Source organism: Gasterosteus aculeatus, chromosome 7 (assembly GCF_964276395.1).
Source record: "Gasterosteus aculeatus chromosome 7, fGasAcu3.hap1.1, whole genome shotgun sequence".
Classification (NCBI taxonomy): domain Eukaryota; kingdom Metazoa; phylum Chordata; class Actinopteri; order Perciformes; family Gasterosteidae; genus Gasterosteus; species Gasterosteus aculeatus.
The window spans coordinates 28,245,637-28,262,424 of NC_135694.1; the positions used below are offsets into that span (position 1 = coordinate 28,245,637).

The 16,788-nt window shown below is 45.1% G+C and overlaps 1 protein-coding gene across 17 annotated transcripts in view; it reads right to left on the minus strand.

Moving 5' to 3' along the window:
* Window positions 1-16,788, minus strand: part of ncam1a (neural cell adhesion molecule 1a) — a 177,782-nt gene that overhangs the window by 58,065 nt on the left and 102,929 nt on the right. For all 17 annotated transcript variants that reach the window (XM_040180410.2, XM_040180407.2, XM_078106827.1 and 14 more), the window contains exons 2-3: window positions 1,252-1,326; window positions 43-252 (exon numbers count right to left, since the gene is read on the minus strand). In XM_040180410.2, coding sequence (XP_040036344.1) covers window positions 43-252; window positions 1,252-1,326 — 285 coding nt within the window. The remainder of the gene's footprint in view (window positions 1-42; window positions 253-1,251; window positions 1,327-16,788) is intronic.

Consider the following 16,788-nt stretch of genomic DNA (forward strand, 5'->3'; position numbering starts at 1 on the left):
ATGTCCTGCCGCTCGATAGTTTAAAAAAACGATGGGACTCACGGAAGATCTTCACTTGGACCGTGGCCTGGGCCTCCTTGTCCCCGCTCCTCGCCACACACTTGTAGATCCCGGCACTGTCCACGTTGGCGTGGTAGATGGTGAGTGTCGCCGTGGCTTCATCGGTGCGGGACACGATGATGTCCGGCCTGTTGGGGAGGATCTTCTCCCCGCTGGGGGCGAACCAGTCGATGTCTTTAGCGTCTCCAACCACTGAAACACGGGACGATAGAGGAGTGTGGGAAGCTGGTATGCGTCAACAGCTCGGGATGATGTGGATATCTTTTTGGTCCGTTAACTTTGCTGTGCCATTTAGAGTGTATTATCTATACCTTTATTATGATAAATGTATTCATGCAAAACTCGCTGTGTTTGCTTACTAAACAGCGCGAAAAGCTAAATTGGGACTAAAAATGAAAGATGAAACAGAAATTGTCATCTGAAGCTGATGAAACGAGAAATATTTTGTCCAACAAAGGTTGGGAAATATTATTGTCGAATCAAAGCCGGTCTCATCTTTTCAAGACCAGACTAGATAAACACACAGAAACATGAAAAAGACCAGCATGAATTATTTCTGTTTGCTCAGTGGGACAGAAGATATTTCAATATGAGGCAGCCTTAGCTAAAAGGAAGAAAGAGATCTGTGCGCATTATATACATGCGCCTCATGTAAAGTATTACATTTTAATTTTATTGGCGTATAATTCCATGTCAATCTTAATAGTTACATACAATTTGCTTTTATAATTTGGGTGAAACTGCAGCGTTATTGTATAGTTTTATAATAACTGCGACCTACTGACTGGCATGATTTTAATCATCTACCAAATATTCCACAATGTCAGACAACTGACCCACCAAATGCAGATACTGCCTGTACCTCAGGTGGTCTAATAACTGTTCAGTCGAGCGTCTAACACCTCTGTCTCATTATCTGTTCAGACTGCATCTCTCTCCCACCTCTTCTCAGCCCTCCGCCCACCTGACCGTGATCATAACCTCCCTCTCCCGCCTCGGAAAAGACTGCTCAGTTCATGTATCCGTGTCTTTTTTTTTTTCTCCCGTCTTTTGTCTTGTATTTCCTTAAAAGTCTAACATCTAATCAGTGCCATCATTCAAGCTTCTGTCAGACGATCTAAATGAATGCTGCCCGAGGACAAAATCCGCAGCGAGCCGTGCTAAATGAGGCATGCTTGAGATCACGCTTACCTTCGCAGAGGAAAAACTTGGACTCTCCTACGCTGATCTCTCCTTGTGTTGGAGTGATTTGCACCTGGATGGCGGCTGGGAAAGAAAAGAAGAGAGAGTTGGTCTCCGGGTTGCAGCGAGAGGAATGGTGACAAAGGAGCAAAGCGCAACAAGGAAAGGCTCATAATCAAATTGCTTTTCCTGCTCAAAGAAACAACCATTTTTCATGCATTCCCCCCATGAATGAACTCCGGGATGACGAGCCTTTGGTCACTATAGTGCAACATCTCCATGTGCAGCTGGGTGATGAGGCTAGATTTTTCTATCAGGCCAACGTTCTGGTTGTAAGTGGATGTGCTGGACAAGGACCCATTGTAGGTAGAAGGCATTGGAAACAGTGCAATCAGCCGTGCATTTTATGACCATGTCATAGAGTGGCGATGGTTTGGGTGCTCTTATCCTGATATTCCCCCACATTTTCTTTCAATCGCATCCTTTCAACTTTTATACCAAAATCACCACCGTTTCAACATTTCCATGGAGATCAGTCCTCACTTTTCCTTCCAGACTGTCTTGTCTGATAAGATGGAAACTTCAAGCCGCTCGTGTTGTTATACAAACCAGAGCAGAAGGAGGCAAAATAAAGAAGGATAGCGAATATGAGGCGTATTATAGTGACAATAATTAAGTTCCCGAGAATGAGGTTTAAAATATCATGCACTGATTACTAAAGTAATTGGCATGGGGTAAGATGATCTTCAGTCCTGGGAGGCAATCTTCAGTATATTAGTAACACTATGTGTTTATTTTAGCCACCTGACCGAGTCCACCAGGGCGACCAGGAAAAGTGTTAGAACGCGTAATCATTTTCACATGCTTAATCAGGGAACCACCACTCGCACCTGTATGCCAGACTGACAGGAAATGGAATGAATTTAAAAAGGGAATATGTGACACCATTAAATTCAAGTCTCTCTTCGGCGACGCGCAGCATGTGAGTGAAGCAGAACGCCGCTGAATCGCGAGCCGGAGCTCGACAGAGAAACCCCGCCGAGCCTTCAGCATGTCGCCACTTCACACAAACGAGTGAGTCTGTCTGAGCGCGGTTCTCCCCGGGAGATTCGTGGGAACGGTTCGCGAAGACCCGCCATTCAAAGACAGGTAGCAAGCTGCCATCACAGGCGGGATGTTGTTGGACGAAAGGACGTGTTCCATCGCCATAGAAACACAGCCACGGACGAGAAGAGGCGGTCGGAGCAGGCGGCCTTTCGTCGTTAGGCAACTTGTGTGAGAGAAGACAGCTTTTTATTATTATTATTTTAACTATTCACAGTGAAAACACTTGGCTTGGTCAAATAGTTGTACAAATATTGATTTGCTGTCACGTGAATGAACCGGCATTTGTTGCAGGTCATGCAGGCTTTTGAAAACCAGTGTCCAGTGTATGTTTACTTGTACGAGCTAGAAGCAGATACAAAGACAACAGCATATCCATTTTCTTTCCTCATGCAGTAAGATCACAGATACCATGCTGCAAACCCTGGCGCTGCCTCCTAGTAATAAGACAACTGGCCTGAAATCAACTGATGGTATCTGCAACACTAAAGACAACAAAAAGGAGTTCACACGCTTGGGGAAAGATCGCTTTTCCCAAAGACCTTTGGTATTGTCTCTAAATGGCCACTTGTGCAGCGTTGTTGAGTCTCACGTGTCATGCAAAAGGGTTAGTTTGGGTCTCCGCTGGGAGCATGTTGTGAGTTGTTGGTGTAGACATGGGAGAAGATGCAGGCTTTCATCATTTGGTCTCAATCCTTTGCTTTTCAAATCCTGTTAGGATAACTCATGAAAAACATCCTTTCTCTAGACGGGCTTATTATACAATGATAGTCACAATCATGTATATTCAATTTGAGTTTCAGACCACATTTGAAATCGTATTCAGTGTTCATTACTTCATTGGAAACTTAATCCCCGCTCAATAGACAAATACATTTGTTCTATGCTTGTGTGATATTGCTTGGTTCTCCCCCCCAGAAACACAGCCCTGTTAATAACTTGGGAGTATTATTTCATTATTTCAGACTGCTGCAGAGGGTGTTAATGAAATGCTCAAAGAAAGTGACAAAGGGATAAAAAGGACTTAGATATTTAGCAACTGATTAGAGCTATCCATGAGGATAACTTTGGGTGTGGACCATTGGAAGACTCATGAAGCATCTGTATCCATCATAACAAGTATCTAATATCATCCTTTAAGGTTTTCATCAAATCGCCGAATTTAAGGTTTAATTTAAGACCCTACCATCATTTCACAATACATACAAAAAGGTAAAGACGGCTGGCAGCAAAGGAGACGAAGATTAACCGAAGGCATAGAAAGACGTGTTTGGCACAGTGAGGAGAGTCGCAGCATAAAGGATCCAGCTGATGTCTGTGCAGCGATGTGGTCACTCAAGACACCAATCTCATGTGTCCCCTTTTCTCAAAATGAACCAAAATCATGATCTTTCACTCCTTCAACATATTGCAAACACACCACAATGTACTTTAGGGTGGATATGAATGTGGAAAAATGTATTTATGTATGACTTAAATATTGTATGTAAGAGCATGTCGGCGACAGAACACTAAAGGCAGCCGCTGAGGGGCGGACAACAATAAAAACGGCAATTTGCTCTGCTCCTGAGACACATGGGGCCAACGAGCTGACTGGGACACAATGGATCTATAGCCACGCTGCAGAGACCCCTGGGAGATCGGGGGTTATTTGGCCAAAGCTCAGCGGCTTTGACTCTGACAAATATTGGTCAATCCGCCTTTGTCTGCCTGTGGACTTGCAGGGCCCGTGTCCTTCGTATTCAAAGCTTTTGAAAAGGCGCAGAAAAAGATTGACTTTTTTTTATTTTTCTTCAGAAGAAAAAACAGACGAGTTGTTCTGTGAAACGTCCACAGAGACAATTAGAGGCCACGGTAACAAAAGACAGCAGAAGTTTTTTCACTGCATCCAAGATGGCCTCCCACCGTGTTTACCTGCGGTTCCTCCTCACAGGTGCCGTTTGCTCTCCAATATCCCCTTACAAGCCCTGACCCTCCAGAAACGCTTTTCACCAGTCTGATACTGAGAAGGGCAGAGCCTTGGGTTTAAGAAATACACACGGCCCCAACAATCACCAACGGACGAAGCAGTGAATCAACAACCCCTTCGTTTGGTTCGACAGTCTGGGCTCACTTTTCATAAACATTCAGGGCAACAGGGTTCACATTGAATTACACTGGTATTCTCCTTTAATTAAAACAAAAAGGTGTTTTTTTTAATTTATAAAAGCTCAAGGAAACTGTGAAGCAATAAATAACTGACATAGACCTCCATACATTAGGCGCACACACACACACACACATACACACACACGCTTGCCAGCAGATTACTGATTACTTACTAAGTTATTATTTTGACAACGTTTGGAGAGAAGTTAGACAGCAACGCACATTCGAAGCTACGTTCAAAGCCCAGAAGCGACATTGTGTCTTAATACACTGATGATCCCTGAACACTTTGAAGCAAAGATGTCTAAAAGGTTTTAACAAACAATGACCAAATGCTGAGGATGAGAGAATTATGACCGAACCTGGAGCGGTAAATAGCCTTTTAGTGTCGTCACTGATTCCAAATGATGTAACACATACGGGCCACTTCTTTTGAGGCAGTTTGTAAAAGCACGCCGACAGGAAGCGGTCGGTCCCGCTGCGCAAAACCTCAAGTTTGAGGCGGCTCCGTCGCTGTCTTGAGCGGGGAGGTTTGCATACCTAATTGGGGCCCGGCAGACGGTGGTGACTGGCTCGATTACAAGGAGGCTACAACAGTCAGCTGTTGGTGCTTAACATTCAAGTCATGTCGGCGCAAGCACACACACTATGCAGGGGCAGACGGCCCCTGGGTGGAGCGACACTGGGATGCATACAAAGCCGGCACGGAAACTTAGGAAGCAGCGATATGAGTATTTACTGTACAGCAATCTATTCATGTTCTATTATATCTTACACAATGACAGAGGGTCTAATACATCTATGAGATAAAATGAGACCATTTCTATTCTTAAAAGTGATGCAATTGCATTTGATGTACATTTTTGCAAATATTTGACAATCGGAAGGGAAGACGGGGGGTCGCAATCTCAGGCGCATACAGAGTGTTTGCTACAGATGAAAACAGTCCACACAGTCACAGTCCGTCGTATGGTTGCTTCTCAAGCTGAACTGAGCAGTGGGATGATAATGTGGGGAGAGTAACGCACAACGTGGAGGTGGGACACAGCTGGATCTCCGCATCTCTGAGGACTCAAAACATCAAAGACTCCAATGGACATGCGATAGACGTGGTTATTCTCATCTAACGCGTTGGATCGTGTGGGATCCGCTCACAGTTGTGACTCTCTTGCTTCGGCCTCCTAGTAAAGCCTGAAAAGCGTTCAAGCATCTCAGTGGTTTATAACCTTTCCATTGAATTCCGCGCGTCGTGTGAAGGCAAAGGCACAAACTGTCCTCGGAGCTGAAAGGGGCCATAGATTCAGCAGAGCCGACATAGAGCAAATAGGTGTGATGGAGAATACAAAATAAAGAATGCATCACGGGTCAATTGGGTCGACACAATGTCTATATTAACGACACAAAAATAAAAAGCAAAATTGTCAATCACCCGAACACATGGAGCACATCTGCAGAGCCTCAACGACCTCAAAGCTGTCGAGCGAGCTTTCGATATCACAGACAGACGAAAGTATCAATGGAGCCGAGCTCTCCCTCTACTTATCTAACCCGTGCAAACCTGAAGAAGCTTCTCCAAAAACTTCAAAAGGATTTCTGGCAATCCAATACATCAGTCACAGCACTGCGTGGAAACTAAGACATCACAACCATCACGTATTCCTCATAGTGCCTCCCTATTCACACTACAGCTGCTCTACAAACAATTTCGAAAAACGGCAATCAGATACATTGATCCAGCGGGTTGATAGCTGTGGGGTACGTGCATGGAAACACAACAGAGCGGCACCTCGTTTTTGATCTGCTCCGGTGGGGAGCATCGCATCAAAGATTTTTTTTTTTTTTCCAGGGATACAACTCTTATTCATTTGAAGTCAATTCAAAAATTCAAACCCGTACGAACATATATGAGCTAATCAAAAGATCAAAAGCGTCTTGTTTTGTACCTGGCTGAAAGAGTTTTGATATCCTCAAAGTTTAGAGGAGAGAGTTTTATTTTGATCTATTTTGACTTGTCAAAACCCCAAAATGGAAGAGTAGAGACGACTAGTAGGGACGACTTCACTCGCAGCTGAATCAATAGAACGTTACAAAAAGAACTTTCTCTTGCCACATCGGCCACGGGGATGTTGCCTTCTCTTCGGCTCCAAAAGTCACAACCTGGTTTTTTAAGGGAAATTCATTTTCAGGGAAACAGTGAATAGCTGTTGGCCTCCTAACAAAAGTACAATTATGAGTTTCCAATTTGGGTTTTGAAGATAAACGAGCCTTTCAGGAGCGCATGGAATCTGTCTCCCCCACTTATCGTTAACCTGCTGTACTTGGAGACGCTGCACAAGGCTGCGAGCAGCAGTTTCCCTGTGCTGTGTGTGTGTGTGTGTGGGTGTCAGGCTTTAATCAAATTGACATGGACGTGTCAGCCACTAAGCTGCTTCTCTTCACATCTTTCAGTCATTCACCACCACAGCTTTGTCGGGATTACGGTTGTTACCATCGTTCCCCCCCAAACGCCACCACTTCAGTTGTCATCCAAGCGAGCGCATTAGAAACCGAAGAGGAGTGAATCCAGAAGAAAAGGCAAAAGTGTGTTGCAGAAATCAGACGTTTTGAGTCCTTTTTTTCCCCGCAACTTACATTGTTAAAAGTTTGAGACTAACTACGCTGTGGTTACTTCGTACGGCCTCACGTTCACGCTCCACTTAACACAAAGAAATGTGCTGTCATCCTTCATCCCCTCCAAATAAACAACTCCCTGACACATTTCCAATAGCTGCTGCTACCCTGTCATCATTAATATGTGGATATTTAACACAGGCCCAAAAGTGAAATGTCCCTTTTGGTCCCCAGCTGATTTGAGCCTCCTCATTCTGACAACCTCTAATTACAGAACCTGGAGACAATGCTGAAAGAGGGCTAAAGGCCTGAAAAGGGCAGCGGCAGCAGAAAGGGGGGAAAAAAAACAACAACACACACAAGGAGAAATCCGGCTGTGAATAAATTACATTTTAAACCAATCGGTGTAAAGGGCGGAATGCCTAAAGATTATAAAACACAAGGCAAAGATCTAAAGTGCTGCCAGTGGTTCATAAAGCTGCAGCTGAGGAGAAAGACATCGCTGCGAAGAACCTGTGGCGCTCTGCTCAGCACTTTGAGAATGTTATGTACCATGTGCACGACGTTGTGGGTGGGTTGTCTTTGCCCTTAGATCATTAGAAATAAAAAAAGCGTTCAACAGGGTCAAATATAACAGAGATTCACCCGTTTCATTCATTTATTCTCTTTAAAAATCACAACCCAGTGAGCCTCTCTGCTAGAGCAGATCATCATCAAGTCATTGCTAGCAGGTCGGACATTTTGCCTCAGCTCCCACCGATTACCTGTCTGTCACAAGGTCAGATCCCCTGGTACCTTATAATTAACAGAAATACTACTGAGGCCAAGCTATCATTTGGAGAAAGGACATGTAATGTGTTTTCGATAAACGGGCTGAGATTTCCTCAGCCAAAATGACGGCCGCGTTGGCATTTCAAAAAGTTATATTTCTGCACGCGCGCATTAGTTTGCGCTCCAATTGGTGACCTTACATAACTCAGCTACGACACAGATGAAACCAAATTCCTCTGTGGTGACTCTCAACATGTCTTTGTTATCGCTACTGAAAATAACTTTTAGATGCTTTACACAGTTTTGTTATGCTAGGTTTTGGAGACAATCTCCCACAAAAAAACAGCAGTTTCTCAACAGCAAACTGTAACTAAATCACTCAATCAGAGTGAAAGCACTTAAAGTGGAGCTTCGGGGGACAGCGGCGTGCTGCAGTAATAAGAAACACTAAATGCTGCTGTCATTTGTGAATTAGTGATCAGATTTCACCATTGGTTTACCTCTGAGGGTACTGTGTGTTTTAATAATGATGGTTTTAATTTAATAGTAATGGTTTAAACAGATTCTATTTATTTAGGGATTTTTCCCAGAACTCGTGTTAGTGATTCCGCCTTAGTTTGACCTCCGAGAAGCAAACTCAAGTTCGTAACCCCCACAGTTAGTTAAATGGAGACATGGCTGACTGATATTCTCCTTCACCCTTTCACATCCAATTTAGGTATTTTGCTTCTTGTTTAGGTCCAGTATCCATTTCATCCCTTTGTATGCTGAAAGGACGTCGAGAGGGAAATAGCCGGTCTGCACTTTAATTAACTAATGAGGCCAAAGGTGCCAAATCTCTGCCCCGTGCTCTTTTCTTCGTTTGACCCTGAGGTGGCCGCGTATCGCACAGAGCTGATAATCACTGCACAGCCACACAACCACTCCCTAGCATACTAATGGTCCACACCAGCGTACAGCACGCACAGCAGCAGTCAGTTTAGATCACCTGACCCGAGGAGGGGGAACTTTAGGTAAACCTTGATCCAATCCGGTGTTTAGTGAGCGTCCGGCCGGTGAAGCCTCGAGTGCGAGGCTCCGAGGTTGTGCTCTTTAGACGAGGTTCATTTCTGCCTTCGGTGCAAGGCAAGCAATGCCTGCCACAGAGAACAGAGCAGCCCTGTTCAAAACCAGAAGGCTCCTCAATAATATGGATGTGGCATTTGCATTTGAATTCCTTAACGTTGCATTCATTGACTGAGAAAACCTCCTGGGGGGGAAATCATACAAGGTTTTACTGACTTTCGTGTCCAAATAACACATGTAGTTCCGATATCTACTCCGTTTGAGCTCAGTGAGGCAAAAAAAAGGTCAAACGCTCCCGAGGGGAACTGCGGACCTACAGACGGTGTCTCTTGTCACATTGATTAGGATCATTCAATACTTTGATAATATAAAATGTTATTTCTTCACATAATAGGTGATACATGATGATCCTAAACAGGTTCCATTACAAGGAGCTGCCGGTGTGTCCTCCTTCATGGGCCGGCAGACTCATCTGAATTGTTGACAGTGGGCAAATTACCCGAGAGGAATGTTTGGCAGCGAGTGGTTCAGATAAACCTCCTGAAATGGAGTCAGTCAGTGAGCCGCATCGCTCCGGGGTCAAAACATCCTCTTGCAACTGCGCATCACACTTGTTTGTCCGCACACACACAGCGGAGTGGACGGATGATAAACCGACGTGCCTTTACGCTCTCTTCTTAGAACTCGGTACGGGCGACATGCCCCGATGGAAGCCCTTCCCTGCGGCGGGTCCCGGCTGCACGGCTCGGCTCTCCGGCAGCAGGGCGTGGGTGCCGCGGCCGTTGGCGCCCAGCAAGGAGCGGAGGAGGAGCGGAGTGAAGCTCTGCTGCTGCTGGGAGCACAGCCTTCGACCTCCTGCCAGAGTTCTGACAGCAGGCCGAAGGTGAAGAAGAAGAAGAAGAAGAAGAAGAAGAAGAAGAAGAAGAAGAAGAAGAAGAAGGGTCTGGATCCGTCCGCGGTGTGCCGGAGTTTCTGGACCTGCGCGATTTGGTTCCGGAGTCGAAGCGGGGGAACTGATGACCGGCATTAAGAAATAACCTGGCTGATGGTGTTGTTTTGCTTACGTAAGTCATGCATCACTTGGTAAAGACAATGAACACAAAGTTCATGTAAAACAGTTCATATTAGTATGCAGCTACACCAGTGATTCTATCGCCCCTGTCCTTAATCTTTAAAACAACGCACACACATGTCGACACACGTGTGCGCGTGTGTGTGTGTTGAGCAGTTTAAACCCGGTGGAGGAGGGAGGATGAAATGCAGTGTGCGTCACAGACACAGTATATGGCCCAGTGAATCAAACTGAGCCAGCGGTACGGATTGGACACAGCAGAATCCGGGGACAGAGACTAACCTTAAATCCAATTCAATCTTTGGCAATGGCTTTACAGCCCGTGGCCGGTCCTGTGCTTCTTCCCCACAGCATCCCTAACAGGACCGCAGACACCCTCTCAGTAAGCACGTTCAGCATCCCGCCCGCACCAAAGAGGCGCTCGCTCACATCGCGGCGACTGACTTCATAAGCAGCCAGAGCAGATCTTAAGGAACAGAAACTCTAACCACTGGGATGGGGTTCTGGCTTTATAATTGATGGGTATTTCACACTGGCTGCTTGAGATAGAAGACAACTATTTTGCATAATTGAGAAGGCCGTTTTTAATCCATTCCTCATGAGCCCATTCAGCTGTAATGGAAGCTTCCGCCGACAGCTCCGCTACAAAAACAAAGACATTAATCTTGAAGCGTGCTCATCACCAGGGTGCATCAAAGACTCGGCCTCACAACTTTCCTGTGACCTTTCCTGAACCCTTTGCCGTCCATCACCCGGCAGAGCGGTGATACCGATCCCCTGAAAGACGACTCCCCTTTTCCCGCAACTGAGGCGGCGTCTATCACTTACGAACAGCTGGATATCTTTCAGCGGAGCTCCCACGGCGTATTTGCAATCTCAATCAAAGACAACAGCAGCAGACCACCTTGTGAGGGTCCGCTGCTGCCAACAGATTCCGGAACCAGGTAGAAATGATTTACGAACAGCATCGTTGAAGTAAAAAAATCCCCAAAAATCCACTGGAAAAGGGTTAACGTTAAAACTACACAGAAGAAACACGACCGCTGATCGATTGATTTATTAATAACGTGACTGAAACATGTGAAATGCAGTATTTGGTAAACAGACTTCCTACGGTGGCTTTCTAGAGCAGCGCTCTGCGTCACATGGGGACGGTCACACGCCGATGGCAGAGGGCGCCACTAATGCTCGTTCACACTACGCTGGCAAAGCTGTGAGCCTTTCAGTTTACCGTGTATCCTTCACAAGGACACTTCCACACGGACAGCTGGGGATTGAGGAATGACATGAATGAAAAGAAATCTAGGCAACCAAGACGGGGCTCGGGTATCGCCTGCAGATAACTCTGCATGTTATGTATGTATGTTACACCTGAATGCTGGTATTGAGAATCAATTGAAGTTTCTTTCAAGCGATCCTTAAATTACTTTTTTTTTCAAAACAAGCTACATTTCTAAGTCACACGTTGCTTTAACTCTGAATAATCTCTCATTGCTTTTACCGCAAAATGCAAATCACATTTTTGCAAACCTGTGAAGAGCCTCATCGTTGCATCCTTTTATGCATGTTACCACTGTTCGAATCCTCACAAGTGAGACGCATAATCCAAGCCCCGTGCACAACAAAATGCAAATGTGGATTGTGGGATTATTGATCGACAGCTTAAATAGAAAAAAGACACATAGTGACACTCAAAACTGAACAACATGTCCTCAAAAGTGCAGTAGTTTGACATTGAGAACGTAGTATTATAGCCATCCAGGTCATCAAGAGAAATTTGAAATATTTTGAAATGAAGCGTGACATCGAGTGCCACTTTCCGCAGAGCGCCATACAACATCACATGACCATAATGCCTCACTCCATTGTCCGTATTGACCCAAATGACACAATACTTTCAAATCACCGCTTCGAACAGTGTATCCGTCATTAAGGCGGTTGAAAGGTTTGGAATTAGCCCGCTGAACAAAGTAGTACGATGAACTTAAGCTTGTTACGCCATTGACAACTGAACTGAATGGAACTGTATCAAGAGCATTAGCGCCATGTCAACTTCATTAGCCATGCAGCGGTACTTAACATTTGTATAATCAGTGTGGCCGCAGCACTTGATTCCCACCATTATTATCCAAAGACATTCTCCCAGAATGCTTCTGCCTTAAAATAAACTCGCCTCGCTGTGACGACACGGCGGGAGAAGTATTCACCATGAAATGTATGCTAACTCATTCATGACAGTCCTTAAAGCGCATTAGGCACATATTTCCTAGTTCTAAACCCCCCCCTCTCCCTCTCCACCCCCAATATCATTCCATCCTCTGTATCACCCGATACATTAGTCTGGTTCAAATATGATTATGCAAGCTGGAAACGCCAAACTCCCACAGTTAGAGAGTGGTGTTTGAACCTCAGTGGACGGCTGCTACGCGTTATATAAACAGGCGGCGAGGCAGGACGGAATGAATGGGGGGTTTGTCTGCGTGTCTGGTGAGGAAAACGTGTGATCTGGAAGTTATCTGGCAAGTCAGAGACATGGAGGGGGAGGGAGTCGCTGTGAATCCCCACATTCAATCTAGAGAGATTTTGCTCAGACAGGTCCCATTTTAATTGGATTTCTCCGTCCAATTCTTTGTGGAATAAATCTTCCTCAGAGGGACACCTGATCTGACACTCATCGCCGTCAACAAAGGCCACAGAACCATCGATTAAATAGCTGATAGCTCCCCACTTTTCTTCAGCTTCCTCAGACTCGCTTGCGTCTAATGCAAAAAGGAATATGGTGGCTTTCTTATGTCCTCTTGTTTTTGCCGATGGTAGAACTTTGTTCTCAAAAAACATTCAAAAAATATATCAAACGAGTTTGAGCTAATCCACTAATCTATTTGATGTATTTATTGCTTTAATTTGATTTTTACATCCATTATTGTTCCCATTATTGTCATATTATTTCATTCATATGCCTCTGAGCAAGGATAGAATGCCCACGCAATTGAGTAGTCCCTCAAGGCGGCTTTGGGATTGGAGGATTAATACCCCACAAATCGATACCTTGACACACAAACGCTACCGGCTGTTATTAAATGTGTCTTAGGAAAAATTGTGCAATACAAGTTCAAATGAAGGTCGGGTCCCAGGACGGGAGTGGCCCAAGCAAGCGGGACGAAGGGTCCATTGATTGTTCTCCCAGACTCAAATGACTGTTGATCTCGGGCATTGGAAGCGCTGCCCACACTCACACTCACATGGAACCCGTGGTCTGATTGCTGTTGTGATCCTACCGCAAGACGGTCTCTCATTGCAAATCCCTGCTATGTTCTAAAAGTAAGTTACTATTCTGCTTAAACAGGGCATGCAGTCCAATCCACAGGTGTGGTGTTGATATGATGTCTGTCTGTGGAATGGTGGTAAATAGAAGCACAGGAAGAAGATAGTCAGATAATTGCCTTCACTGGAGCGTCCGTCCTCACATCCCTAAAAACGGGGAGCGAAGCGCCACATCACTCAAATAATGCGTTATTCACCTGAGTTAATTACTGTGTTTAGTATTAATGGCTCCGTTCTACGACCAGGAAAGGTGCAGTGAATGCGTCGCACCCATTGCTAAATGTAATCATTACAGGCAATGGATGAAAAACACTAGTCATTAAATAAATGTAAATATCTACTTAGTATTATTGTTGCAGGCGTAGCATATGGGGTGTTGTCACATTGAAACAAGTAATATATGGGAAGATGTTTTGTTTACATCAGTACTGACTATTCGTGCAGACATGACAGGATGAAATGCATCAATGGCTCAACCCAAGCTGCAGAACACCAGGGAGGGTTGCCACCGTCGAAGGAGACAGATCAGGAGCCTAACAACAACAACAACAACAACAGGACAGCGGGACCTTGCTTTGTGTAACATCATTGTCACAATCATCTATCAAGACAAACAGGTGACTGTGACCTTGAGTGCAGCCTGGTGACGTGCTCCGCTGTCATGTCATAAACTGTGGGAAAGCCCTACACCTGCCCTTCGGTCTGCACGGCACCGTCAACTTAAACATGAATATCAATGAGGAGAGGCAACCTGAGCACTACCAGAACCAGAACCTTCCGACGCTAACTTGCTGAAAGATTGTGAGGAACTAACAGAGGATGGTGATGTGAATATTACAAATCTGTTTTTTAAAGTCAGGTGACAGAGAAGCAACCCTTGAACTCAGTATCTGGGCATTAAAAAGGACAAGGAACGCTGGCTCAACAATGGCCGTTGTTGTTTTTCAATGAGACCTTCGATTAGACTTTTAACGCCCACATTCATTGAGTTCTGATCTCAGATCAGGCACAATCCGGAGAACTATTCAAATGTAGGTCTCACGTCATCTTCCCCCAGCACCCTAGTTCCTCTCCCGTGAAGAGCACATGAAAGAGAGAAGATGTTGAAGGTGTTGCACGACAATTTAACATGGGACTTCTAATGGTGAAGAATGCAAACCAAATAACTGAGCTTGTTCCACCGGATCAGACGGGTCGCATTGTGGCGCCAAGTTTCCGCACGGCTTACTTCCGATCTTGTGCGTCCAATCACAAAAATCCCATTCAAAAGACAAGCGCCACCACGGCCCGTGAGAGAGAGCAAACAAACATGCAGGGAGGGGCGAGGGGGGGGGGCATTTGTAGGCAGCGATTGAAATCAGATACCTGCATCATCGCACCACCTCTTGTTTTTTTAGTGTCCCATGGTGAGGTTTTCAGTGGATGGTTTCATCCTAATGACTCACTGGCGTACCGATGATTCCCGTCTGCATCCAACAGAGGGGACGTGCTGCTAACAAATACATTATTTAACCTTCTGAATGGGGCGAAAGAGATTGGTAAAAATAACATGTCTCTGCGGTACGGCTGGATGCTGAGGCACTCTATTAAAGCATTTTCTCTACTCGGTTGTTAAATAATGTATGTACATAAGGCAGCAGAGAGGGAAGGCTGAGCCCGGGCACAAAAAGGAGAACACAGGAAGGAGTAACATAGGAATAGACAGAGAGAAGAGGGAGATAATTGGTGACTGCGGCCCAAAATAAAAACCACCTTGCCCTTGAAAAATGAGCACAAGCAGCCAGAAATAGGCCAACGTTAGCTCCCAAGTGAAAAGTACACATGTTGGTTCTGACTAATACCCTGGGACGGCTACTACTACTATGGATTCTTTTTTTAAACCAGGTTTTGCTGCTGAGTATCATTATTATCGGCTTTTGACAATTCTTACGACTCATCTTTTTATTCTATTTCTTGCCACAGCATGTATTCTAAAACGTACGGCTTTCAGGTATACCAGCGGGCTTCAGGACAACAAAATAGCACTTTTATGAGCGCAAACTAAATGCACAGCCAATACCTTGCAGCGAGTGAAGAAGCATTTTAAACAGGAGTGACAGCCGACCGTTGTGCTGCAGTCTGCCTCATCTCCTCCTAACAGAGCCAAACCCCGGCTGACTCCCCTGACCACTGTTATCAACAAAGCAGCAAGCAACACGCTATCAGGCCGCTCATCCTCGTGGGGAGATTCCAATAAGCAGTTAGTATGCAGCGAGCCTTCAGGGGACAGCGAGACCTTTTTGAAATCCCTTCGACTATTTCTAAATAGGATCCTCTTTAGCGTTTTCAGCAAAATACGAAAGCAGAGATTCTTAAATGTAGCACATGGTCATGCAAGAGAAGTATGCATTTCCCCCTGTTTATACTCCAGGATGATGTATAAGAATGTAAAACTACTTCTCGATGTGCTTTAGTCAGTACGTCAGTGCTTCGGTGACCTAAATTTATTCCTTCCTCCCGGTTTGTTTAAGTTGTTTTTCAGCTCAGATCCTTTCTAGAGGGGTAAACATTCTGGTTTTGGCTCCTGCTGGCCTGAAAATCACCACACCAACTGAGGGAAATAACTGCTATCATCCTGTTCTGTGAAGTGATGTAGACGATCGGTCACATTTTTACAGATGTATAGACACACAACGCATGCACAGGCGGCATTGGTTGGCATGTCCATGATGCCCTTCAGAATAAGTGGTAACAGGAGAACTGACGCACTCCATCATTTCGCACCACTGGAAACTACAAGGGAGGCCAAATATCTGCTCATCATTTGGCAAAACATGATGGATAATCCAGGCTTATTAGTTTGAGTTTAGAAAGATGGTTGCTGGAAAACACTGAACAAGTTGACAGTGCTTAAATCATGATGCAAAATATGTTTACTTCAACCAAAACCACAATCTTCTGAGGCCCGGCCCGCATTGAGTCAAATCTAAAGGAGGAAAGGACAGCATGTGGGCACAATGCAGACAATTTATCAAACTTAGGTCTCGCATCGTCTCCTCCCCCCACAGCCGTGCGCAGAGAAGACCGGAGGTTAGACCCGGCTGCAGCACAGCTGAGTTCTGCCGTCTGATACGAGGTAGATTTAAAATTCACATTTCCTCATTTTAACGAAAATTGCTTCTAATAACTACACGGCAAGGGACTAACGTGAAGTATGAAGTACGAACGTGTTCATCAGTAAACAGCAGAACTTTGTTAGCAGCCATTCTTTGCTGGAAAACAGGAAAACCAAACCCTTTGTGCTCAGGACACAAAGGGTTAAGGACAATATAAATAATGCTATAATGATGTCCTCAATCAAAAAGCATTGAGTGGAAGGAAAGGCACCCCACGAACGCCTCCAACTGCTCCTCCTGTGTGCTGCATACCTGTGGTCGCCCCTGGGTGGTGTGTTGCAGTATTTTCTTTGGATT